Source organism: Ahaetulla prasina, chromosome 14 (assembly GCF_028640845.1).
Source record: "Ahaetulla prasina isolate Xishuangbanna chromosome 14, ASM2864084v1, whole genome shotgun sequence".
NCBI lineage: Eukaryota > Metazoa > Chordata > Lepidosauria > Squamata > Colubridae > Ahaetulla > Ahaetulla prasina.
In genome coordinates, this window is record NC_080552.1 from 4,763,424 (window position 1) to 4,788,325 (window position 24,902).

At 44.3% G+C, this 24,902-nt stretch overlaps 1 protein-coding gene across 1 annotated transcript in view; it reads left to right on the forward strand.

Moving 5' to 3' along the window:
- Window positions 1–24,902, forward strand: part of SLC5A11 (solute carrier family 5 member 11) — a 44,120-nt gene that overhangs the window by 9,450 nt on the left and 9,768 nt on the right. The window contains exons 5-14 of the mRNA XM_058157224.1: window positions 967–1,026; window positions 3,063–3,167; window positions 8,447–8,552; window positions 12,514–12,594; window positions 12,715–12,920; window positions 16,798–16,933; window positions 19,490–19,597; window positions 21,476–21,626; window positions 22,788–22,956; window positions 23,455–23,670. Of these exons, the coding sequence (XP_058013207.1) occupies window positions 967–1,026; window positions 3,063–3,167; window positions 8,447–8,552; window positions 12,514–12,594; window positions 12,715–12,920; window positions 16,798–16,933; window positions 19,490–19,597; window positions 21,476–21,626; window positions 22,788–22,956; window positions 23,455–23,670 (1,338 nt within the window). The remainder of the gene's footprint in view (window positions 1–966; window positions 1,027–3,062; window positions 3,168–8,446; window positions 8,553–12,513; window positions 12,595–12,714; window positions 12,921–16,797; window positions 16,934–19,489; window positions 19,598–21,475; window positions 21,627–22,787; window positions 22,957–23,454; window positions 23,671–24,902) is intronic.

Genomic DNA, 24,902 nt, shown 5'->3' on the forward strand with positions numbered 1-24,902 from the left:
AAACCGAACAACCACTTATCTGAAATGGTACAGGGGCTCCTGCTCGAATAGGGGGTTGGACTAGAACAGGGGTCTCCAACCTTGGCAACTTTAAGCCTGGAGGACTTCAACTCCCAGAATTCCCCAGCCAGCTGGCTGGGGAATTCTGGGAGTTGAAGTCCTCCAGGCTTAAAGTTGCCAAGGTTGGAGACCCCTGGACTAGAAGACCTCCAAGGCCCCTTCCAATTCTCTTATTCTGTTACTCTCACTTAGCGAGCTTGCAGGCCTATGCCAGCAGGGCTTGGTTTGTGTAGGTCAGTTGTATCCTGTTGAACTTTTTGGGACCGTGTCACATGAGTTTTGGTTCCCCTTTTTTCAAATCCTCCTAAAACAAGCCAAATCGATTTGCGTGGGCTGCCAGAGGTCTACAGCTGGAGACGTTAACATGAAGCTGAATTTGCTTGTGGAAATCCTTGGCCAACATTTCTTATGGCTAGCCTCTGCCAAAAGGATGTTGGAGGAGGAGGTGCCCACTGTGGATCTGTAGGTTTTCAAAGGGAGGGGGTCTTCTGCCAGTGATGGGATTCAAATAATTTAACAACCGGTTCTCTGCCCTAGTGACCAGCTGGATAGGCATGGCTCGGTGGTCATGTGGCCGTGTGGCCGTGGCCAACTCAACGTCACTCACGTCGATGGGCGCTTCGCCTTAGCTGTTACAATGTACTAAGGGTTAATCAGAGAGGCAGTTTCTGCAAGCAGAGTAATAAAGACTAAGCTAGAAACAACACCAGAATGTTTCCTTCCTGCCTGCCTTACAGGATTAGCCCCGTAAAGTGGAGAAAAAACAAAACAAAATAAGATTTCTTCCAACAACTGGTTCTCCGAACGGCTTAGAAAGTTAACAACCGGTTCTCCCAAATAGGTGCAAACTGGCTGAATCCCACTACTGTCGTCCGCCTTCCTAATGGCTCTGTGGTCTCTCTTTAGGGAATGTTTTGTGTCCTGGTGCTGGCGTGGCTGTTTGTTCCCATTTACCTTGCAAGTGGGGTAAGTAAGTCGGCGCTCAAAAAGCTACCTCTGCCCTCCTGGAGAGTCGAGCCATTCTCGATCACACCTGCTCTTTTCCTCTGCCTTTACTTTCACCTGAGAAGGGCCATGTAATAAGGAATAATGGAATAAGTTTTTTACTTGTTATTTTAGTTTGTATTTATATGTATTTTAAGTGCCTGTGAACCGCCCTGAGTCCCTAGGGAGATAGGGCGGTATATAAATGTGAACAATAAATAAATAAATAAATAAATAAATGTGCCACCAGGCAGTACGGCAGAGCCTCTGGGATTTGGCTGCCTGTCCAAGGGGGTTAGAAACGCCTTCCTTCCTTTCTTAAAAGCGCTTTAAGCGAGCCCATCTCTCAGCCTCTTTGCCCTGCTGCCAAGACGGTCACTATTAGTTCCTGAATGCACATCTCCATGCCTCTCTGGGTCCAGTGATGGGATGCAGCCGGTTCGGGCTGGTTTGGGTGAACCGATAGTTAAGATGCTCACGCAGGCAACGGAGGGCATGTGGAGTTGGTCCATGCCAGAAGGGTCTGGATCTGTTAGTGTCCATCATTCCCCTCTTCTCCCACTTCCCAATCCTCAGTGCCTGAAATTCTGTGGCCTGCGGGGCAGGGACCCTCCTTCCCAGTGGCTGCTACCTGCCTGGCTTCCTCTCCTCCTGCAGGTTCCAACTAAGCCACAGCTAAACCTTGCCGGCCAACTGGCTGGATCAGGGCACTGATATCCTGGCTGCATCTTGGCTGCAGAGATAGTGCCAAGACCGTTGCTAGATGACAGCCAAGAAATATTCAATTCCTGACTGTTGTTTTTTTTAACCGGTCATTAGGTCAAATGGTCAAGTGGTTGACTCATAGTTTTGATTTTTTTTAAAAAAAAAAGGAAAGGAAAGGAAAAGAAAGAAACTGCAGGCATGGAGTCACCCAAAGCGGGGCACTTGGAGACAGCTGGCATTTCAGTCGAGGGAATCCCCAAACTCAGCTAGTGGAAAGTCATGCCTTAAAGCCCCATAGATCAGGGGTCTCCAACCTTGGTCCCTTTAAGACTTGTGGACTTCAAATCCCAGAGTTCCTCAGCCAGCTTTGCTGTCCACAAGTCTTAAAGTGACCAAGGTTGGAGACCCCTGCTATAGATGGTGGTGCTGCTCAGACCCCTTCCAAGTAGTGGCATATGGGTGGGTGGATGGGCATCTAACAATTTTCTGCTGGCTTGGGGAGGGGAGGAGAACCTGGCAAAGGAGCCGTGTGGATGTAGACTTTGTGTGGGTTAGAATTGTTTCATGGTGGCCCAGAGCAGCATCTCTTAACGTTGGCCACTTTAAGCAGTATGGAGTTCCACTCCTAGAATTCCCCCATTTGACCATTCGGCTGAAGAGGTTGTAAAAAAAATGCTTTTAAAAGCCTGTGATGATCAGGCAACTCAGCTGGGATCACCAGAGGAAAAAAATCTTTTAAAGGGTTCTGACAATCCCAGCTGAGTTGCCTGATCGCCAGATCCTTTTAAAAGCATTTTAAAGCATTTTAAGCATTTTCAACCTTTCCGGCCAAAGGGGTTGTAAAAAATGCTTTTAAAAGGTTCTGGCAATCAGGCAGCTGGGATTACCAGAGGAGCCTTTTAAAAGCTTTTTTTAAACAACCTCTTTGGCTGAAGAGGTTGTAGAAAAAATGCTTTCAAAGGGTTCTGACGATCCCAGCTCAGCCGCGCGATCATCAGAGGCTTTTTTTTTTTTACTTTTAAAAGCATTTTTTGGCTGAAGAAAAAATGCTTTTAAAAGTAAAAAAAACCCTCTGATGATCGTGTGGCTCAGCTGAGCATGGGGGGGTGTAGGGTTTTTTGCTACCGGTTCTCCAAACCACCCACCGCCATCGCTACCGGATCGAGTGATTCGGTACGAACCAGGAGCATTTCACCCCTGGGTGAAGGGTGAGGGCTGTGAAGTAATTCACCCCACAGACTACTTTGCAAAGAAATCCCCAACAAATCAAAGCTACTGCTTGGTAAATATTTCCTCCTTTTCCTTCTTCCCAGGTTACAACCATGCCAGAATATTTGCAGAGACGGTTTGGTGGCAAAAGGATTCAGATCTTCCTTGCAATTCTCTACTTGTTTATCTATATATTCACCAAAATTTCAGTAAGTAAGGAGACGAGAGGAGACAGAACAGAACTGGCTTGGAAAGAGTAGGTCAACATAGGCTTCCTAAGTGACTTTTGATGTGTCTTGGGCAATTGTGGCAAACCGACGGGATACAGGAGGGAAGCAGGGAGGTGCTGTGTTTGGGATCCAAAGGCTAAAAGATGAGCAGGACCAAGGTGGGCATGGAAGCCGCATCTGTCGGTAGCTGCTTTCCAAAGGGCGCATATCTTCCTTGGCTTCTTGGTCCTAGGAAATATGCAAGTGAGCTTTAAGGAAACATCCATGGATGAACTAGGGGTTTCAGAGTGATTGGGGTGGTGGTGCCCTGATGTCTTAACCGTAACATGACTCTCCCTGGGACATATGTTGTTGTGGCCTGTCGGCCGATGGCCCCTCCAACAGCCAAATCGGATGAGGAGGAGATGTGGGAGTCAAGGTCAGCATCAAGGCAACCTCAGAGCTACAAGGGGGAAGAGGGAATGGAGCTGGCAGAGCGGGAGAGACAAGGGGAGCCTGGGCCATCTGTCAGCCCTCAGATGGAGAGTCAACAGCCCCCAGGTCTGGAGGTGGCTGATGAGGAAGAGGAGGAACAGCTGGGTCCAGTGCCTGACGCACAGATGCACAGAAGGCAGAGGAGAGGAGAGCAGTGGAAATCTATGGGCCGGTCCTCGGGACGGAAGAGCCACCGCTGCTAGCGAAGCCCCACCCTAGCTCTGGAGATAAAAGGCAGGGGGCGGAGATGAATAGATATGGCAGACCACTATTCAACTCCTGGCCGGGCGCATTTGTTGGCCTGCGTTGAGAGAGAAACTTTTTTGCCGGTGCTGCCGGTGCTCCTAATAAAGGAATCATGGATTTAAATACAGAGGGTTTGTCGTGTTTGGGGAGCACATGCCCAGCCCTGCTCAGAAGTCCCATTTTGGCCTTAGATGCAAAATGCAGCGCATCTCTAGAAGGAGTGATTTTGAACGTGGCACTCAGCTTGTCTACAACTCTTGGAGCTGCTGGTGTGCCCCCCTCCCCCAGTGCAAGGGCAGCTCCTGGGAGGATATTTTTGGCTGCCTCCCTTGTGGCCCTTGACTGCAGCTACTTCAGTGCTTCCTCACTTTTTGAATGACCAGCACAGGATTAACTGTAGCAGCACAGGTAATCTTTGACTGACAGTCATTCCTTTAGCAACTGTTCAAAGTTACTACAGAACTGGAAAAAAATGACTCATGACAAAAAGTCCTCACACATTTTTTTTTTAATTTACATTTATGTCCCGCCCTTCTCCGAAGACTCAGGGCGGCTTACACTGTGTAAGGCAATAGTCTCATTCTATTTGTATATTTACAAAGTCAACTTATTGCCCCCCCCAACAATCTAGGTCCTCATTTTACCTACCTTATAAAGGATGGAAGGCTGAGTCAACCTTGGGCCGGGCTCGAACCTGCAGTAATTGCAGGCTGCTGTGTTCTAATAACAGGCTTCTTACAGCCTGAGCTACCACGGCCCCTACATACGACTGTTGTAGCATTCCCCAGGGTCACGTGATCAAAATTTGGGCAAATTGGCAACCAGCGTATATTTATGAGATCCCTGGGTCACGTCTCAGCCGGCTTCCGACAAGCAAAGTGAACGGTGGAAACGGGATTCGTATAATGACCGGCTGATTCACTCAGCAACCAGTGATTCCGTTTTGAAGTGAATCGGTGCAGCTGATAAGTTAGTAACCCGGCTGTTAAGTGAATCTGGCTTCCCCGTTCACTTTGCTTGTCAGAAAGTTGCAAAAGGGGATTGTGTGACCCCGGGACACTGCAACTGTCGTAAGTACGAGTCAGTTGCTAAGCATCTGGATTTTGATCACGTGACCATCGGGATGCTACAGCAGTCATAGGTGTGAAAGACGGTCGTAAGTCACTTTTTTCAGTGCCGTTATAGCTCTGAACAGTGATTAAATGAACTACTGTAATTCAAGGATGGCCTGTATTACTACAAGTCTGCTAGAGCAGGGGTCTCCAATTGTGAAACTTTAAGACTTGTGGACTTCAACTCCCAGAATTCCTCAGACAGCAAAGCTGGCTGGGGAATTCTGGGAGTTGAAGTCTTCCAGGCTTAAAGCTGCCAAGGTTGGAGACCCCTGGTAGAGCAGTATAACCTTTCCTCCATTCCTCCAGCACAATATTTCTCAACCATGGCAACCTCAGGAACCATATACACCAGAGGTCTCCAACCTTGGCAACTTTAAGACTTGGGGATTTCAAGTCCCAGAATTCTCAGCCAGAAAAGCTGGCTGCGGAATTCTGGGAGTTGAAGTCCCCAAGTTTTAAAGTTGACAAGGTTGGAGACCCCTGTGCTAGAATCCTGTCCTTGATCAGGATACAAAAGGAATCTAGGATTTGGGTCAAGGATCCATTCCTGAAAGTTCTCAGGGAGGGCAGACTCTCTCACAACATTTCCACCAAGAACTGTTTTCCGAAAGAGTTCTAAAACTCGACAACCCTGGGAGAAGCCCTAAGAATTCTTAATATTTCATCTTCCCAACCATTCCTTGGGTTAGCTTGCGTAGCATCATACAACCCTTCAAGGAAAAAAAAAATGAATTAAAAATGTTGCTTTAAAATGGAATCACAAAGCATTGGAATTCGAGCTTTTAATATTTAGTCGATGTCCAAAGTTTGTAGGCCTCCTTATCTGATTTGCTGGTTTTCTAGTGCTGGTTTCCATCTGTTTGTTTCGTCCTTATTTGAACATTTATTCTCCCGATAGAGATGTGAGCGTGTTGTGTGCGTGGACAGGTGGGCACCCAAGATGGCCTAGTGCTCTCGTTTAGTCATTTACTCTTCCGTTGGACGGCTCACATTTAATGAGTAACTGGCTAACCTTTTGCTACAGTCATTTATTAACCATAAAGGACACTCAATCCCACCAAGAGAAAGATGCCCCTTCAGCTGGGTTAGGTAGGAGTCTCAACATTTGGTTTCTATCCAAAAGGTTACAACTTTTGTCCAGGATCTTAAGAGGATGCAGTCATTTCAAACTGGGCTTTCAACTCAATTCAGAATAGAGCTGGAAGGGACCTTGGAGGTCTACTAGTCAACCCCCTGCTCAGGCAGGAGACCCTATACCATTTCAGAAAAGTGGCTGTCCAGTCTCTTCTTAAAAACTTCCAGTGATGCATCACCCACGACTTCTGAAGGCAAGAGGTTCTACTGGTTGATTGCTCTCACTGTTAGGAAGTTTCTCCTCAGTTCTAGGTTGCTTCTCTCCTTGATTAGTTTCCATCCATTGTTCTGCCTTCTGGTGCTTTAGAGAATAGATTTGACCCCAAATTTGACCCCTCGGATATTGGAAGACTATCATGTCACCCCTAGTTCTTCTTTTCACTACACTAGACAGACCCAGTTCCTGCAACCGTTCTTCATATGTTTTAGCCTCCTGTCCCCCTAATCATCTTAGTTGCTCTTCTCTGCACTTTTTCCAAAGCCTCAACATTTTTTTTTTGTAATGTGCTGACCAAAACTGGTCAGCACATTACAGAAAAGAGAAAATAACTACAAACCCGCTGAAGGGGGAGAGCTGTGTTACTCTAGGGCGGCAAAAAGATTTTTATCCCCAAAATCAGGTTTGTTACTTTCACCCCAAATCTGTGCCAGAATTCTGAACTGCTTTTTATTAGTTCTGTTTGACCAAGTTTGTACATTGTTCAGTGGGCTGCTGCCATGTCCTTAAATAGTTTTCTTCAGTGGCTTTGCTCCGCTTTGAGTATATGTTATAGTCATAGAGTTAAGACATTTCCAATCATCTTCAAAGGAAACAGCTAAAATTATCTTGTTCATTCAAACAATGGCAACATTTTGTGCCAGTTTTGTACCACTGAATCGCACCCACACACATTCTTAGTTTCAGCTTGGAAATAATGGGATACTGAATAAGTGGACATTTTTTCTTGTGATTTATTGTTGGTAACTCATGTACCAAGGAATCTCAACCATTTTTTTTTAAAAAAATCTGTATAAATCTATGTCAGTTGTGATGTAAAAGGAAAAAAAAACAGGCTCAAATGCTTAAGCACTTCTAAACGCATCAGTATAAAAATATTGTTTAGATTTGGTAGTGATGGCAATCAATTCAGAAGTATTAAAAAGCTTAATAGGAAGTGTGGGCGGTACAGTGTCTCAGTGCTTAAGATGTTGGGCTTGTCAGCCGGCAGCCCAGGTTCGAGACCTGGGTGCCATCTGACAGGGTGAGTTCCCGTCCTTGCCTCAGCAGTTTGAAAGCATTCAAATGCGAGTAGATTAATAGATTAATAGATTAATAGATTATTATTAGATTAGTAGATTAATAGATTCCTCACTTTGGTGAGGAAGAAACAACTCTCCATGACATCATGCTGGCCACATGACCACGGAAATGTCTTTGGACAGCGCTGGCTCAATGGTCTTCAAACGAAGATGAGTACCATCCCATAGAGTCAGCAACAGCTAGCGGAATAAAATCCGCAGAGACTTCTTTACCTTCTACCTCTGATAGGAAGTGTATACTCTTTTCAAATATAAGGTACGTTTAGAAATTTAGCTTTATAATTTGCAACAGCCAGATTGAAGCAGAAAAAGAGAAGGAGGACGTGTCAGTCAATAGTTCAAATATTGGCCAGCCAATTAATAATTACTGTGCTTGAAACAAAGGTCAGACATAATACCCTTTTAGACAATAATTGAGAAGAGTAATTATTTAGGCTTTAAGCCCTTGACTTGAGCCAGATAATTCTTCCTAATCTAGCTCTTAGGACAGGACCAAAGGCAGCAATTTTCCTTTGGAGAAAATTGTCATTAAAGTGCATACAGCAAACAAGGACATCTCGTTTCAACAACATTGTGCTCATGGCAGGACAAAGACTGGACAAGAAGCGGCAGGTGGACGCTCATGAGAGGGAGCTCCAATCTGGAAATAAGGAGGAATTTCCTGACAGAGAGAGCAATTAATTAATGGAACAACTTGCCTCGTGGAGTTGTGGGTGTTCCACAACCGGAGGCCTTCAAGGAAAGATCAGACATTCACTTCTTTGGGATGGAATAAGATCTCCTGCCTTGAGTAGGGGGTTTGACTAGAAGACCTCAAAGGTCCCTTCCAGCCCTTGGATTCTAAGAGAGGCTACTATCAATCTATATACCCAAGTGCAACCATTAGCGTAGGGAATACAACATTTGGCCAGCTGTCTTCTAATTGGAGTCAGCCCAAGGCAAGATGGTGGCTGAGATTTCAATGTTAGCTGTTTCTTCTTTCTCCTGCAGGTTGATATGTATGCTGGAGCTCTCTTCATCCAACAGGCCTTGCACTGGGACCTCTACATAGCAGTCATTGGTTTGCTGGTCATCACTGCAATTTACACTGTGGCAGGTAGATGTCAACACACCGTACGAATAGGTCTTTGGCAGTTATTTCTGGACCATGAGCTCCGGGGAAGGAGTTTAGGAGAATGGCTGGGATTGTTTGGTGTTCTATCATCCAGCTTCAGACAGTCGAGGGTTTTGACCTTAGAACAGGGGTGTCAAACTCAAGCCCTGGGGGCCGGATATGGCCTGCAGGGTACTTAGATCTGGCCCACAGGGCCACCCTGGGAACAGCGAAGGGCCGACCCACGGTACTTCTGGCAGCAAAAATAGGCTCCTGAGCACCGTTTTCGGCTGCCACAGCATCCTACAACCCTCTAGGCAGAGCTTGGGAGCCCATTTTCGTTGGCAGAGCACTCAGGCCGCCACCGGCGCCCCTGACAGGAGTGACGTTGAGGTAGCCATGCCCACCTGGCCACACATCCCTGCCCCCTCCTCCCCCAGCCCCCCCTCCCCCGAGGTCAAACACATCGCTGATGCGGCCCTCAATGAAATCTAGTTTGACACCCCTGCCTTAGAAGATTTAGCCATCTGTGAAAGTTTACCTGGCGAATATGTAGCATGTTAGTTAGTTTAACTTTATTGATTAGCCCTTGGGCCATATGAAAGGGCAGAGTTCCAGACATAAATTATTATTTCTAAAATCTGATAAAAACAATTTAATATGGAATTGGAATAAAATACAATTTGAAATGAAATTGAAATAAAATACGATTTAAAATAAAATTGGAATAAAATACAATAATTTAATATATAAATAAAATATGATAAAATTATATTTAGTTATCACCCCTACAATCCACCCCAATCAGTCCCACACATGCAGATCTCAATTGAACCATTTTACTCAATTACTCTGCTGTGTTAAATGTTATTTTCAGATTCTGGCCACACATAAGTTGTTTTGATATGGGGGTCCGAATGGGCCGTTCATTTAGTTTTTAGACCAAGGTACCTGTCTCTCATCCTCTTATACAGGCAGCAATCAAACAGGATGTAACATGTGGTTAGGTGACTCACCCTAATATACCTGAAATATTGATTGAATTCTGTTTTGTGACCATCAGTTCTTCTTGAGGCTTCAGGTGCTACTTGACTTTGGTTGCTTTTTCAGAAACCTCATTTTACCTCACTGCCAATGAAAAAAATGTACAGAGGGGGTAGCATTTGCAAATAAGTAAACTATTACTCACATTGCACCCTTTGTAAAAAAAAAACTTGAATACACAAGACGTGCGTTGCAAGAAAGAAAATATCAACATCTTAGATATGTTGTCCTACAGAGAAGGAACAGCTTGAAATTCCCAAAGCAAAGAGAATCATGTTCTGGCTTTCTTTAGAAAATATCGCCCCTTTTCATCTTCCTTTGCTTTGAACTTCGGTTAAGTGATGTCCTCAAAGTTTCCTTTTTTTTAACTACTTGAAAATACTTCTTTTTTTTTTTATTAAAAAGACGTGGTATTCAACTGAGTACTTTTTTGTACTGCCCAAAGAACTACTTGTTAACAAGGAAGAGAAAAACAGGGGAAATTAAACCACATGGGAGAAGGGAAGGCAGTCATGATCTTAGCTAGATCACTGAATGGCTTGATGGGAAGGGCAGAGGCTCCTTCCTTGCCAGGCTACCAACCTCATCTGCTCCCCAAACCCCCAAAAGTCATTTCAAGAGGACAGCAAGAATTAAATCAGGTCCTGTGAAAGCTGATGTGGGTCCCACAAAATACACACACACACATAAAACCCCTCCACTCTATGCAAAAGGCAATAAAATTGTTTGATAACTTTACTAGATAGTTTAAACTAGAAATATAAAAACAAACAAAAACTAATAATTGAGATAGGACAGTGATGGCTAACCTTATTGCCATCGCGCGCCAAAAGTGGCGGGAGTCGTGCATGTGCGTGCCCACACCTATAATTCTATGCGCCTCGCGCGCCCACCCACATTCCCCCTGCTTTTGGCACGCAATAGCACGGTGGTCCCAGTAAGCCTGTTTTTCGCTCTCCCCGGGCTCCAGAGCCTTTCTAGGAGCCTGGGGAGGGTGAAAACAGCCTTCCCCACCTCCCTCCAGAAGCTGGAAACTGCCTGTTTGCTGACTTCCATTGGGACAGGAAGGCCTGCTTTGGAACTCGTGTGCCCACCAATATGGCTCCGCGTGCCACCTGTGGCATGAGTGCCATAGGTTCGCCATCACAGAGATAGGACATAGAATAAACAAAAGCGCAGAAAGAAGAGAAAAAGAAAGACAGAGAAATAACTTCTGATTTTTATTTTTTTTGTGTGACAGAAGTATAAAGTTAAATTGACCCGGTTGCTCTAAAGTTACAACATCAATTTCATTTTTCCTATAATCTCCTGATTTTTCTAATCATCAAACGGAGGTGCCACAATTTTTTCCCCCTGTTTCACAGAGAAGGGTTTTCAGATCAGCATTCATATGAATCAGTATCTTTTCTCTAATCAAAATGTCAATTTTGCCATCCCTGCCAGCGCCATAACATTGTTTCTTCTCTTTCCAAAAGGGCTGCTTTCCAGCTAGCCCATCTTCCCTGTTGACAAAGTCTTGTTGTATTAAAAATAGCAAAACCAAATGTAGGCTGGGTAGTTGGGATGCAAATAATCAGGTGGATGGTTGTTGTTTTTTTATTGAAAAAGTTTTAGAAAACAAACATTTTTCCCCCTTTCCCCCCCCACCCCCCTCAAAACCCCCTCCCCCTCCGTTCCCTCCCCTCCCCTCCCTTCCCTCCCCGCCCCGGCTTCCCTGGTCAATCACAAGGTATTATTACACATAAGCCAAACATAAACTAAAATTTTCCCTTCTAACCCAATTAGCCTCATCCGACTCGTTTCATTTCCTAACCTCCCCCATAACATTCTAAGATAATACATCCTTATTATTCAAAGGCAATCTGATATCTCTTAATCTGATATCTATTTTGCAAATAATCAATGCATTTTTTCCATTCAATTAAATATCTTTCCTATGTAAGGTGGATGGTATTTCTGATTTGGATTTCTAGTTAGAAACGCAAACAGCAAGCCTTCCAAGAAATCTCCCGATATTTAGAATTAGAATAGAATGGGCTGGAGGGGACCTTAGAGGTCTTCTAGTCCAGCCCCCTGCTCAAGCAGGAGAACCTATAATATTTCATATGTGACTGTCTAGACTCTTCTTAAAAATATCCAGTGATGGAGCACCCACGATTTCTGAAGGCCAGCCGTTCCGCTGGTTAATTGTCCTCACTGTTAAGAAGTTTCCCCTTAATTGCAGTTTGCTTCTCTCCTTGGCTAGTTTCCAACCATTGTTTCTTGTCTTGCCCTCTGGTGCTTTGGAGATTAATTTGACCACCTTTTCTCTGGGGCAGCCCCTCAAATACTGGAATACTGCTATCATGTCGCCCCTAACTCTTCTTTTCTTTAGACTGGCCAAGCCCAAATCCTGCAACTGTTCTTCATATGTTTTAGTCTCCAGGCCTTTTGATCACCTTAGTTGCTCTTCTCTGAACTTTTTTCAAAGTCTCAACATCTTTTTTGTTATACGGTGACCAAAATTAGTTGCAGACTATTCCAGTATCACATTTAAATCACACCTGAATTAAAACATTAAAAGGGGCGTGCATAAGAGCACCAACGTGCCTACCATTCCTGTCTAATGTTCCCTTTGATAGTATCCAATTTCGTATAGTTATTACATACTTATGATTATATATATGGTTTATATTGTATAGTTATTTCATGCTTATGCTTATAGATACTGTTGTGACAAATAAAAAAAACACATCAATTTTCTGAAAGGTATAAAATTAACTTTAGCTACCGAGAGTCTCTTGATAGCGAGATGGGTGACATGCAAATTTAACAAATAAAATAACAATAAACCTTTCAAAATAAGGGAAGGGCTTTTTTGAGGCTAGTCCAGACTTTTTGGGCAGAAACTGGGCCCTAATCTGGCTCTTGCCTTCTACAGGTGGCCTGGCAGCAGTAATCTACACGGACACCCTGCAGACGGTTATCATGTTGGCCGGCGCACTCACTCTGATGGGCTTCAGTGAGTACTCTGTGTTTGTGTGTCTGTGTGTCTGTGTGTCTGTGTGTGGCCTCAGAATTGGTGTTCCTTAGCTTGCTGTCTGTGGGAGGCAGCTGAACTGGTCCGTTTCAACCACTCCAGGCTTTGCCAAAGTCGGAGGCCTTGAGGATCTGAAGAACAGATACTTCAAAGCCATCGCAAGCAACCACTATGGAAACACCAGCTGCGGCTTGCCAAGGGAGGATGCCTTCCACATATTTCGGGACCCTGTCACATCCGACTTTCCCTGGCCAGGTATCCTAGTGGGAATGACCATCCCATCTCTGTGGTACTGGTGCACCGACCAGGTAAATTCATCTCATCAGCTATGTTTGTCTTCTGGCCGACAAAGATTTCCTTTGTCCAATCGTATCCGACTCTAGGGTTTGGTGCTCATCTCCATTTCTTAGCTGGGGCAGCCAGTGCTCTCCGAAGACATTTTCTGGGGTCATGTAGCTAGAATAGCTATACGCCAAAGGCACACAAAAACTGATTACTTTCCCACTGAAGTGGTACCTATTGATCTACTTGCATTTACATCAGTGGTGGGTTTCTACCAGTTCACCTCAGTTTGGGAGAACCGGTAGCGGCAGCGGCGGGAAGCTCCGCCCACCCACCCAGACATCATCACGGATGCTCTGTGCACGCGCAGAATGTTCTGCACATGTGCAGAAGCTCCACGCACAAGTGAAGCAAGCATGCACACACTCACGCTCGCAGTTCTGAACCGGTAGCGAAAGTAAGTGAAGCCTTTTACTGATTTGCATGCTTTTGAAAGTGCTAGGTCGATAGGAGCTGAGGCAAGTAATGGGAGCTCATCCCATTGCACGGTGCTTGGGTCTCGAACCTGGGGTGTCAGCTAACAAGCTCAGTGTCTTTAACCAATGAATCATCACGGGCCCTAAAGAAGGAGAGTTTTAGAAGAAGAGAAATTGCAACCATGTACCAGGAAGTGGTAGCATAGCTTTAAGGGAGAACTTGCAACATGGCTCACATAGAGGAATGGAAAAAGATGCAGCTGCTTTAATTAGAGTCAGGGGTGCCTGCTTGAGAAAGTTTACACAACTTCCTCTGAATCACTTCTCAAGGGTGGCAGCTGAAATGTCTGACATTATGAGAACAACACTGCAATCCGCCCACATCATCATGTGCTGTCATGGTAATGCAGCAAGTCCCTGGGTTAAGAATGCCCCGATTTCAGGATGACCCGTGGTTAAGAATAGAGCCCATTGTTGCAAAATTTGATTCAAATACACAATGATTCAAGTTAAATACACAGTGGTTCAAGTTCATTACACAATGCTATTTATACAGTATTATATAACATTGTTCCGGCTTACATACAAATTTGACTTAAGGACAGACCTTGGAAATAGAACTCATCCTTAAACTGGGAATTACCTGTATTCCCGACACATATTTGTGAGACCTGCAGAGTCACATTTTGTGAGATGGGTGGCTGTATAGAACATAGAATAATAGAGTTGGAAGGGACCTTGGAGGTCTTCTAGTCCAACCCTCTGCTCATACCCATGATGGCGAACCTGTGGCACGCATAGCCATGTCAGTGGGCATGTGAGCTCAGCTCCGGCCCGCTGATTTTCAGGCCTTCTGGGCCCACCAGAAATAGGGAAACAGGCTGTTTCCTGCCTCCGGAGGGCCTGGGTGGTGGCAGGGAACACCCATTTTTCTCTCTCACCTGGCTCCAGAGGCTCTCTAAGAGTCTGGGAAGTCATATGAGTCTCGAGCAGTCTCTGGAGGCTGGGAACAGCAAAAAACATCACTTCCTGTCCAACTGGAAGTTGCTTAATGGGCCGTTTCTGGCCTCCGGGGGGCCTCCAGGTGTGTGTGTGAGGAAGGCCATTTTCGCCCTCCCGAGACTCAGAGAGAGGCTCTGGAGCCTGGTGTGAGAGAAAAACAGGCCATCACGTGCCAGGAGTGGGGTGGTGGGGGAGTGTCGTGCATGTATGCATGGGGGCAGGGCGCATAGAATTATGGGTGTGGGCACATGCACGTGCGACACCCCCTCCCCGTCCCCCCCTTTCTGGCACGTGATGGCAAAAAGATTAGCCATCACTGCCCTATACTATTTCAGACAAATGGCTGTCCAGTCTCTTTTCAAAAGCCTCCAGTGATGAAGGAGTCACAACTTCTGAAGGCAAAGCCCTTCCACTGATTGTTCTCACTGTCTGGAAATTTCTCCTTAGTTCTTGGTTAATTCTCTCCTTGGTTAGTTTCCATCCATTGTCCCAAACATGCTCTTTTCAGGAGGCAACTGGACTGTCTTGTTTTTTCTTCTTGAAGACTTTTGCTTTTCGTCCAAGAAGCTTCTTCAGCTCTGACAGGCTAGTGGGGAATGAAGTCCAGTTGCCTCCTGAAAAAAGCACCTTTGGAACAACCATGCCCTGGATGACTGAGAATCTCTATAGACTTTCCATCCATTGTTTCTTGTCTTGACTTCTGGTGTTTTGGAAAATAAGTTTGGTAAATAAATAAATACTGATAGGGTTGGCACCATGATCCAACCTAGTGGATGTTCTGAATGATCCGGCATTCTGATGGAGAGGGCACCCCCTCCCTTCTCCTGACTACGTGCCTTCAATCCAGGCTTCCCGCATTCAAGGCCATCATCGTCTGCCTTCAGAATGCAGCACACTCAAGCATCTCAATAACCACTATCTATGTGGAGTAGAGGGCAGAGGAAATGGCCTTGACGGATAGGAGGAAGAGCTGCTTCCAAGGCAACAGTGAGATTAGCTGGCCATTAAGTCCCCAGCAGAGAAAACATTTTGAGAAAAGTTTTCAGACAAACCCTTCCTCTCCAATTCACACAGAGATAAAGGGAGGGAGGGAGGGGCAAGAATATTCAGACTTGCAAGATTCTGTTCCTAGCCTTAGAGCTTTACACTAAATGTATCCTAAAAGAGCCATGGTGGCACAGTGGTTAGAATGTAGTTACTTCTCCTGACTGCTGACTGCAAATAGTTCGGCAGTTGGATTCTCACCGGTTGAAGTTTGGTTCAGCCTTCCATCCTGAGCACTGTTTTCGGCAGATTATTGGGGGTGATAGGCTGACTCTGTAAACCACTTAGAGGGGTCTGTAAAGCACTGTGAAGTGGCATATAAGTCTAAGTGCCCTTCCCTCCTTCCTTCCTTCCTTCCTTCCTTCCTTCCTTCCCTCCCTCCCTCCCTCCCTCCCTCCTTCCTTCCTTCCTGTTAGAATGCAGTACTGTAGGCTACTTCTGCTGCCTGCTGGCTGCCAGCAGTTCGGCAGTTCGAATCTCACCAGGCTCAAGGTTGACTCAGCCTTCCATCCTTCTGAGGATGGGGGCCATAGGATTGTTAGGGGCCAGAGGCTGACTGTAAACCGCTTAGAGAGGGCTGTAAAGCACTGCGAAGCGGCATATAAATGCTATTGCTACTTGGCCTTTGTTTTTTGTTTTTTTAGTCAGATCTACTTTGGTGGGGTGACATTTGGGTACATCTTCATTTACCTTCTAGGTTCTGAACTCAGAGAAATTTGTGAGTCCAGGACCAAGGAAGCCAAAACTCTTTTAAAAATTGGCTGAAACTTTGAACCATTGTGACCGCCATCTTGAATGTTTTTTTTTTAATTATTTTTTAAACAAACATATATAAAAATGCTCTGCTGGTTACAAGTCTTTTGTGCATTTTCACCATATTCATAATTTGTAGTTTACCTAATTTGTCATTTTATCGATCTAATAGATATCCAAATATTATTGTCCTCGTTAAACATTTATTTGACTATGGCTGTTTCTTCTTCGTATGAAATATTCTAAAACTTAGGTTAATTTATATTGTTCCAATCATTTCATCATCCTGAATCAATCCAATAATAATAATACATCTTTATGTTATATTTTGTATAATTCTACAGTTCTTGTATTATAAGAGTCTCTACCAAACTTCATCACCATTTTTTTTTATCTAACCATTGATAAAATAAGTCCCATATCTTATAATATTGTTTATCTTCTTGTTCTCTAATTTCAAATGTCAATTTGCTCATTTCAGCACATTCCATTATTTTCTTAATAACTTCATGAAGTCATCTTGAATGTTTTGACTATACCTTGAAGACTCCCTTGGTGTGATGTGGGAAGCTGCTGTTCTAAGCGAAGAAGGGAAAAGCTAACACTTTATATCTCCTTTTCCTTGAAGGTCATTGTCCAAAGATCCCTGGCGGCGAAGTCTCTCTCTCATGCCAAGGGTGGTGCCCTGCTCGCCTCCTACTTGAAGATCCTGCCCCTCTTCATGATGGTCTTGCCTGGCATGATCAGTCGCATCCTCTTTCCAGGTCAGAGTGAGGGCGGAGGCCCATCAAGGAAGGAAAATGATAGAGAAAAGAAGTAGCATTTGATTATTATTTTTTGTAAGAATTACGCTTCCCTTCATATCCTGACATGGTTTGGTTCTGGCAAATTCTAGAAGGACTCTAGGAATTATTAAAATATTATCTATTATTTAATAATTATTAGAATATTATTTATTATCTAATAATTATCAATGTATTATTATTATTTAATTATTAATATATTATTTAATAATTATTAGTATATTACATGCTACTTAATAAATTATTAATTTATTAATTTATTACTTAATAAATTAATATATATTATTTATTATTTAATAAATTATCAGTATATTTTTGTTGTTTAATTATTAATGCACTATTATTTTTTATTTAATAAAATATTAAAATATTCATTTAAATATTTAACATTTTATTTAATACATAATAAGGCTGTCTTCTCAGACTGTTTCTTCCTCAGTTCTCCAAGACTGGGTTAAAACTTAAAAGCAAACCAAATGAGGATACAAAAGGAAGTGTAATTCCCAAAAAAATTCAAATGCTTCTTTTTCTATATGATTTTTTTTAAAAAAAATAGAATTATTTGTTCTGGAAAGTGAACTTCTTTCTATTCCTCTGTGCACAGTTGTGATAGTTACCCTGTTTTGTTTTGTTTTTAATTGGCCTTTTTACATTCTTTGCTTATTTATCTATTGGCGATAATGCTGCCTCTCTAGGTTCGCACAACATACAAAACTAAGATGTGGATTGCTTATTCATGTCTGAGGGATGGATTGCTTATTCGTGTCTAAGGGACCATGTGAACTCAGTGTCAGTTTTTTGTCATGATTATTGTGTTGAATAAACTCAGACAATTATATTTTAAAAAATAAGACTATGGTTAAACCAATTTGACCAAGCATGATGTGTAAACTTAGTTACTTGGTTGGGTTCGGACATTCAGCTATACTTTGCTCAATCTTAATTCCCTGGGAAAAAATATATTTGGCTGGGCTGATAGAAAAATCTACCTCAAAAATAAATAGTCGATACTCTTGTGTGTGTCTTTCACATTCTGGCATGGTAAACTGGCCACTGTGGTGAGCCAGATATAGGTGCTCCTGAGGAGAGCTTGAATGATGGATGAAGGCAATTTGCCTGCCAGGTGCCCAGGTAAACTATGAATACACCTACAGATGCCCTTGACCATATTGAGTGAAATACTACCATCCCACCCTCTGCTGGTTTAGAAATGGCTGGCTGATTTAAAACAAAAAGTAGAAGGCAGAAGAAGTCCCTCAGAATCTGTGGAGTGAGACTGGGAAAAGTACAGTTTCTTCTCAGATTCTGATTAAAGTTTAGAATCTCAGATCAAAGATAAGCCCAGGTAACTGGAGTAGAAAAACTTCAGACAACTGTTCTTTCTGTAGAAATAAATAAAGCAAGTAGCCAGTAATTGGTTTAATTTATGGTTCTTGTTTTCCTGTAGTGTTTAAAATCTCATTTATTTCATGTTTTTGATTCTCTGTTTAAATTACATAATGGGTCTTTAAACTTTAGCAGTCATCCTTCAAGCCATGTTCTCTCAGGTAGAGTACAAACCTACTGCATCCCATGACCCGGGAAGTTTGATTGAATGTTTTAATATTTACAGATAAAGGTGGGGTTTTTTTTTACATTTTTAGAAATAAAGTTTGATTTATCTCCTTTGAAATTGCTCTAGCTTGTAGATATCCCAGGTAGCCAGGGATTTAGCTATATAGAAATTATTTCAGCATTTGCATTTTGATCTTTTGAGGCAGTTCAGGATTTTCATTCACACCTGAGGTAAGAGATTGGAATTCCGGTGAGATTCTTTTGGGAAGATAGGTGCAGGAGCTACCAGTCTCTATCGCAGGATGAGCTGAGCTGGGAAAACCAAGAGGGCTTCCAGAAGTAGAGGTTGAGACCCTCAGACTTCCATCCTGCAGGGTCCATTCTGATCATAAAACGGCAGCCCTGAATCCAGGTGTAGGATTGAAAAATTTTAGCAACCAGTTCTCTGTCCGGTTGATGGCTGGGCATGGCCATGGGGGCACTCGGCCTCCTGCATCATGGTGGGGGGGGGCATTTTTGCCCTCCCCAGGCTCTGGAGGCTTTCCTCAAGCCTCTGGGAGGGCGAAAACAGCCTCCCCCGAGCTCTGGAGGCTCTTCGGAGGCCAGAAATGGGCCCATTTCTGGACTTCCGGAACTTCCAGGAGACCTGTTTTTTGCCCTCCCAGAGCCTCCATGTGGACCCTGCATTTACCTTGCATTCAAAATGGGCCACGTGGAGACTCCTGAGAGGGGCAGGGCAGACGGGGCGGGGCCAGCCAGTCTTTGCAACAACCGGTTCGATGAACCAAATTAAAATTAGCATCCGGTTCGCTCGAACCGGTCCAACCTGGCTGAATCCCACCCCTGCCTGACTCTACTTTCTAATCCTTTTTTTAAAAAAAAACTTTTTCAAATCGTCCAATTTTCTCTCACCCTTCGTTAAGTTGTGGTTTTGTTTGTTTTTTTGGTTCTATTTTGTTGCAGATCTAGTGGCCTGTGCTGATCCCGACTCCTGTAAAGACATCTGTGGCAATCCATCTGGATGTTCAGATATTGCGTACCCCAAACTTGTCATCGAGCTTCTGCCACTGGGTAAGGGGGCTTCTCATTACTGCATAGAGGGGCACTGTTAACAGGCAGGCCTACAATAGGACTTTTGGGGGCCCGAGGCATTTCTGTCTTTATGCACAGACTATTTACCTTACTTTTCTCACAACTGAATTTCATTTTGTGGTATTGGGCCCAGGGTTCAAGTCTACCTTCTGGATCTTGAGCCTATCTTCTACAGCAGGGGTCTCCAACCCATGGTCTTGAAGCCCATCCCTGTGGTCTAGGTCAGGGGTCTCCAACCTTGGTCCCTTTAAGACTTGTGGACTTCAACTCCCAGAGTTCCTCAGCCAGCTTTGCTGGCTGAGGGACTCTGGGAGTTGAAGTCCACAAGTCTTAAAGGGACCAAGGTTGGAGACCCCTGTTCTACAGTGTTGGCTATTCCCCCAGCTTGGTGCCATCTGCAAATTTGATGAGTTCTCCTTCTATTTCCTTATCTAAATTGCTTATGAAGACGTTGAAGAGAACTGGGCCTAAGGCAGAAACTCGGGGTACCCCACTGCACACTTCCCTCCATGTAGACGTAGCTCCATTGAGGACTATATATTGAATGCAGGCTGTCAGCCAGAGATCCATCTGGGGTTGATGCTGTCTATCCCACATTTTTCTGTCTTATGAAAGGAAATCTTATTTCATTTTTCTGATGTGGAAACTTCTTTAGTGGGAATGCTGTGGTCTTAATGCATCTTGATTTTAGCAATGTGTTTAATAAAGTACCACATGAAAATCTTATTCGCAAGCTGAAATGTGGATTGCCTGTCTATTAGATGGATCCATAGCTGGTTTGTAATGGGTACTAAGACTCAGCAGTCCAAAAGTCCCTTATCTTGCTAGAGTGAATGAGTTGCTAAAGAAGGGTCTGGTGTGCTATATTTTTCATTAATTACTTAGATTAACAGTGGAGAAAATAATTGCAACATTTGCAGATAACATAAAACTGGATGGAATAATATCTTCTCATTTTCTCATCTTCCTCATCTCTCATCTTTCCCACTATCTTCTCCTACTGATACATTATGATTTATCAATTGTTGTTTGTATCATGCTTTATGACCTATGACCTATCACTTTGGTTTTTTGGGTTTTTTTTTGCATTTATATCCCGCCCTTCTCCGAAGACTCAGGGCGGCTTACACTATGTTAGCAATAGTCTTCATCCTATTTGTATATTTATATACAAAGTCAACTTATTGCCCCCAACAATCTGGGTCTTCATTTTACCTACCTTATAAAGGATGGAAGGCTGAGTCAACCTTGGGCCTGGTGGGACTAGAACCTGCAGTAATTGCAAGCAGCTGCGTTAATAACAGACTGCATTAGTCTGTTGAGCCACCAGAGGCTCAACATATGTGTTGAGTGTTCTTCATATGTTTACGCTCCAGTCCCCTAATCCTCTTTGTTGCTCTTCTCTGCACTCTTTCTAGAGTCTCCATGTCTTTTTTACATCGTGATGACCAAAAACAAATGCAGTATTCCAAGTGTGGCCTTACCAAGGCATTATAAGGCTACACTTGGAATACTACATTCAGTTTTGGTCGCCACGATGTAAAAAAGATGTTAGGACTCTAGAAAGAGTGCAGAGAAGAGCAACCAAGATGATTAGGGGACTGAAAGATATAAAGATTCTAATTCTAATTCTTCTATTCTGTGATTCTATAGGTCTGTGAAAAATAAACTAGAATTTTTTCCCTTTGTCAGTTGAATCAATTCCTGATTTTATTCTTTTATCTTGTTTTTGGAGTTGGAAACAAGTTATGACTTACCAAATAGCAAGAACTTTCTGATGGACTACAAACTTCCTTTGATGTCCTGAGGAGGACGCTAGTAAGGAAAGTCTCATCCAGTCTCACTTTTTGCTTCTAGGACTAAGAGGGCTTATGATGTCGGTCATGATCGCAGCACTGATGTCCTCTTTGACTTCCATCTTCAACAGCGCAAGCACCATTTTCACCATGGACCTTTGGCGACATCTTCGACCTCTGTCTTCTGAATGGGAGCTCATGATTGTTGGCAGGTAAGACCTCCCAGCCCATGGGACATATCTAGCAAGAGTCCCAGGCGTACTCTACTCTTAGGAGTACCAGAGGACAGGATAAGAAAATAATCAAGGAGAGAAGCCACCTAGAATTATGGAGAAATTTCCTAACAGTGAGGACAATTCACCCATGGAACAGCTTACCATTAGAAGTTGTTGGTGCTCCATCACTGGAGATTTTTAAGAAGAGACTTGACAGTCACTTGTCTGAGATGGTATAGGTTTTCCTGCTTGAGCAGAGGGCTGGCCTAGAAGACCTCCAGCTCTATTATATTCTAATTCTAGGAGGCAGACTGTAGCCAAACCAATGAACAAAGACCTATATGGCCTGAGCTTATCCCGAAAACCATTTGAAAGAAATGCTTTGGACTTTGTGTGGGTGCACAACCCCTCTCTGATGGTCATTCGAGGAGCCTGACCTTTTTCAGGGACTCAATTTGCATCTCAACGTTCATGAGTAGGTTCTGTGAAGCGAAGTGTCAGGACTGCCCCGACTTAGTCCTTAAGAAAGAAAGACCCTCGACTCCGTGATGTGAAGGGAAAGGTTTACTTTTACTAAGTTCAAGGGGTTACAGGATAAGCAAAGCTGGATCTGAATATTCCTGTGCAAAGCCCGCGTTTTTCCCTCTCTCTCATTCCCTCCCCCTTCACCAGTCCAATAAGTGTCCAGTTGTATTTGTTTTAGGTGTTTGGGGGACGGCATTGAGGTTTGGCACCTTTCCGAAGTAGTTTCGCGTTTCACTCTCGCGGTCCATCCTTGATCGGCTGATTCCTTCCAGATTGACACTTCTGGTTCCTGTCACCCTATCATCCCCTCCTTGTGCCCATTCCCTATTTCCCCATCCTCCTTTCCCCTGCGTTTTATGGCAGGATGCCTGCGAAGCAAGGTACGCTGAAGGTGGCAGGCCTGACGCAACTTTTCCTCACCCAGAAGCCTGAAAAAGCTGAGGAACCTTTAATGAGCGGCAGAGAAGGGCTGTGCTCTGGGAAGGCCAAAGGGCTTTCCCCAGCCGTGCTCAGTCCAAATCCACCGTTCCAAAGCTCCTGAGGGGAAGGCCTTCACTCGCTGCCATGGTCTGCTCATCCCCTGTTTGAAGAGCATGAAATCCAACCTGACCAGGCCTTCCTTCTTCAACACAGGGTGTTTGTTCTGCTCCTTGTCGTCATTTCCATTTTGTGGATCCCGCTAGTGCAAGCCAGCCAGGGTGGACAGCTCTTCATCTACATCCAGACCATCAGCTCTTACCTGCAGCCCCCGGTGGCCATTGTGTTTATCCTGGGATGCTTTTGGAAGCGGACAAACGAGAAGGTAATTCTGGGCACTTTTGGGTGGTGTCAGGCCTGCCACCACTTAAACCCCTAACGACCCTTGGCTCCATTTGTTGAGACAGGTATAATTTTATTTGAAGTCCATTGTATTGCAGCAATGCATAGCCAAAATCCCCAAAGTTCATTTTTTCCTTCCCTTAATTGCCTCCCATCACTGACCCCCCTCCCATGACCAATCAGGTTCAAGTAAGATGTTTTCAGGAAGTGTAGTTGGTAGGCAGCTTCTCCCAGATGGGTGACCTTGAAGCAGCATCTCAGGGAGACACAGTAGTTACTTTCGCTTTCCCCCAAAGCATTTGCCCTCCCATCCATCCTCCCCAGAGTTCAGGGCAGACTGTCACCGCATGGTAACGAAGCATACAAGCAAGCGTAACATGGCAGCTGACAGGTGGTCTGTAAACTCTTGTGGTTCTAACAAGAGGACAGTTGTTGAGGGTCACAGAACTAACCTGGTTTCTTTGCTTGATTTTCCTTCAAGGGGGCATTTTGTGGTCTTTTGGTTGGCATGGTGATAGGCCTGATCCGGATGGTTTTGGATTTCGTCTACCTGCAGCCAGGCTGTGGGGAGTCAGATGACCGGCCAGCTGTGGTGAAATACGTGCATTATCTCTACTTCTCCATGATCCTGGGGGTGGTCACGCTCATCGTGGTGGTGGCTGTCAGCCTCTTGACGGAGCCCCCTCCGGAGGAAATGGTATGTGCATTGAGAGGGACCCTGGCTGTTTTCACTCTCATGGTTTAGTGCCCTGCTTGGACTGACCTGGCTACCTAGAATAAAATCAGTGAGAAGGAATTGATCTAAGAGTTGAGTAGAGAAAAACAGTCATTCAGTTGGGTAGAGCAAATGTCTGTCTCAATAGAAATGCCTGTCTTCTATTTTTTTTTTCTGAATTAAGCTGTGCAGGCTCAAGTTTCATTAAATACCAGAAGTAGGTTGGTTGCAACTGCTGGTTTTCCAGTGAGGTTTTGTTCCATAGACAGTAACAGTAGAAGAGTTGGAAAGGACCTCAGGGGTCTTCTAGCCCAACCCCCTACTCAAGCAGGAGACCCTATGTCATTCCAGACAAGTGGCTGTCCAGTGTCCTCTTAAAAGCCTCCAGTGATGGAGACCCACAACTTCTAAAGACAAGCTCTTCCACTGGTTGATTGTCCTCACTGTTGGGAAACTTCTCCTTAGTTCTAGGTTGCTTCTTGCTAGTTTCAGTGGTGAAATCTAAAAATTTTCCCTACCGGTTCTGTGGGTGTGGCTTTGTGGGCGTGGCTTGTGGTCATGTGATTGGATGGGCGTGGCCAACTCAATGTCACTCACATCAAGGGGGCAGTTTCTCAATTCAGGCAAGGTGGTTTACAAGTTTCACAACATTGTAAAGAGGTGATAATTGCTCTTGGTTGAATGCCAAGACATCTCATTAAAACTAGTATTTGTTTCCCTGCTTGGGGGGGGAGGGGAGCTGCAGAAAGTTTCCCTTTCTTATGCTAGCTGAGGGCAAATGAGACTAAGACTCATTTGCTGTTTCTTAGCTCAGCTAAGGCGGCAATCGTTCTTTTGGGCGAATCAGCTGAGCCAATAAACAACAGAATATAGGAGAGATGAGAGGAGGGGGAAGGCAAGTGGGTGGGGCCAATCAAAATTTTCCTTACCAGTTCCCCGAACCAGTCAAAATTTTGCCTACCCGGATGGCAGAACTGGTCCGAACTGGTAGCATTTCACCCCTGGTTAGTTTTCATCCATTGCTCCTTGTCCTGACCTTCTGGTGCTTTAGAACAGGGGTCTCCAACCTTGGTCCCTTTAAGACTTGTGGACTTCAACTCCCAGAGTTCCTCAGCTAGCTTTGCTGGCTGAGGGACTCTGGGAGTTGAAGTCCACAAGTCTTAAAGGGACCAAGGTTGGAGACCCCTGCTTTAGAAAATAAGTTATCACCCCCG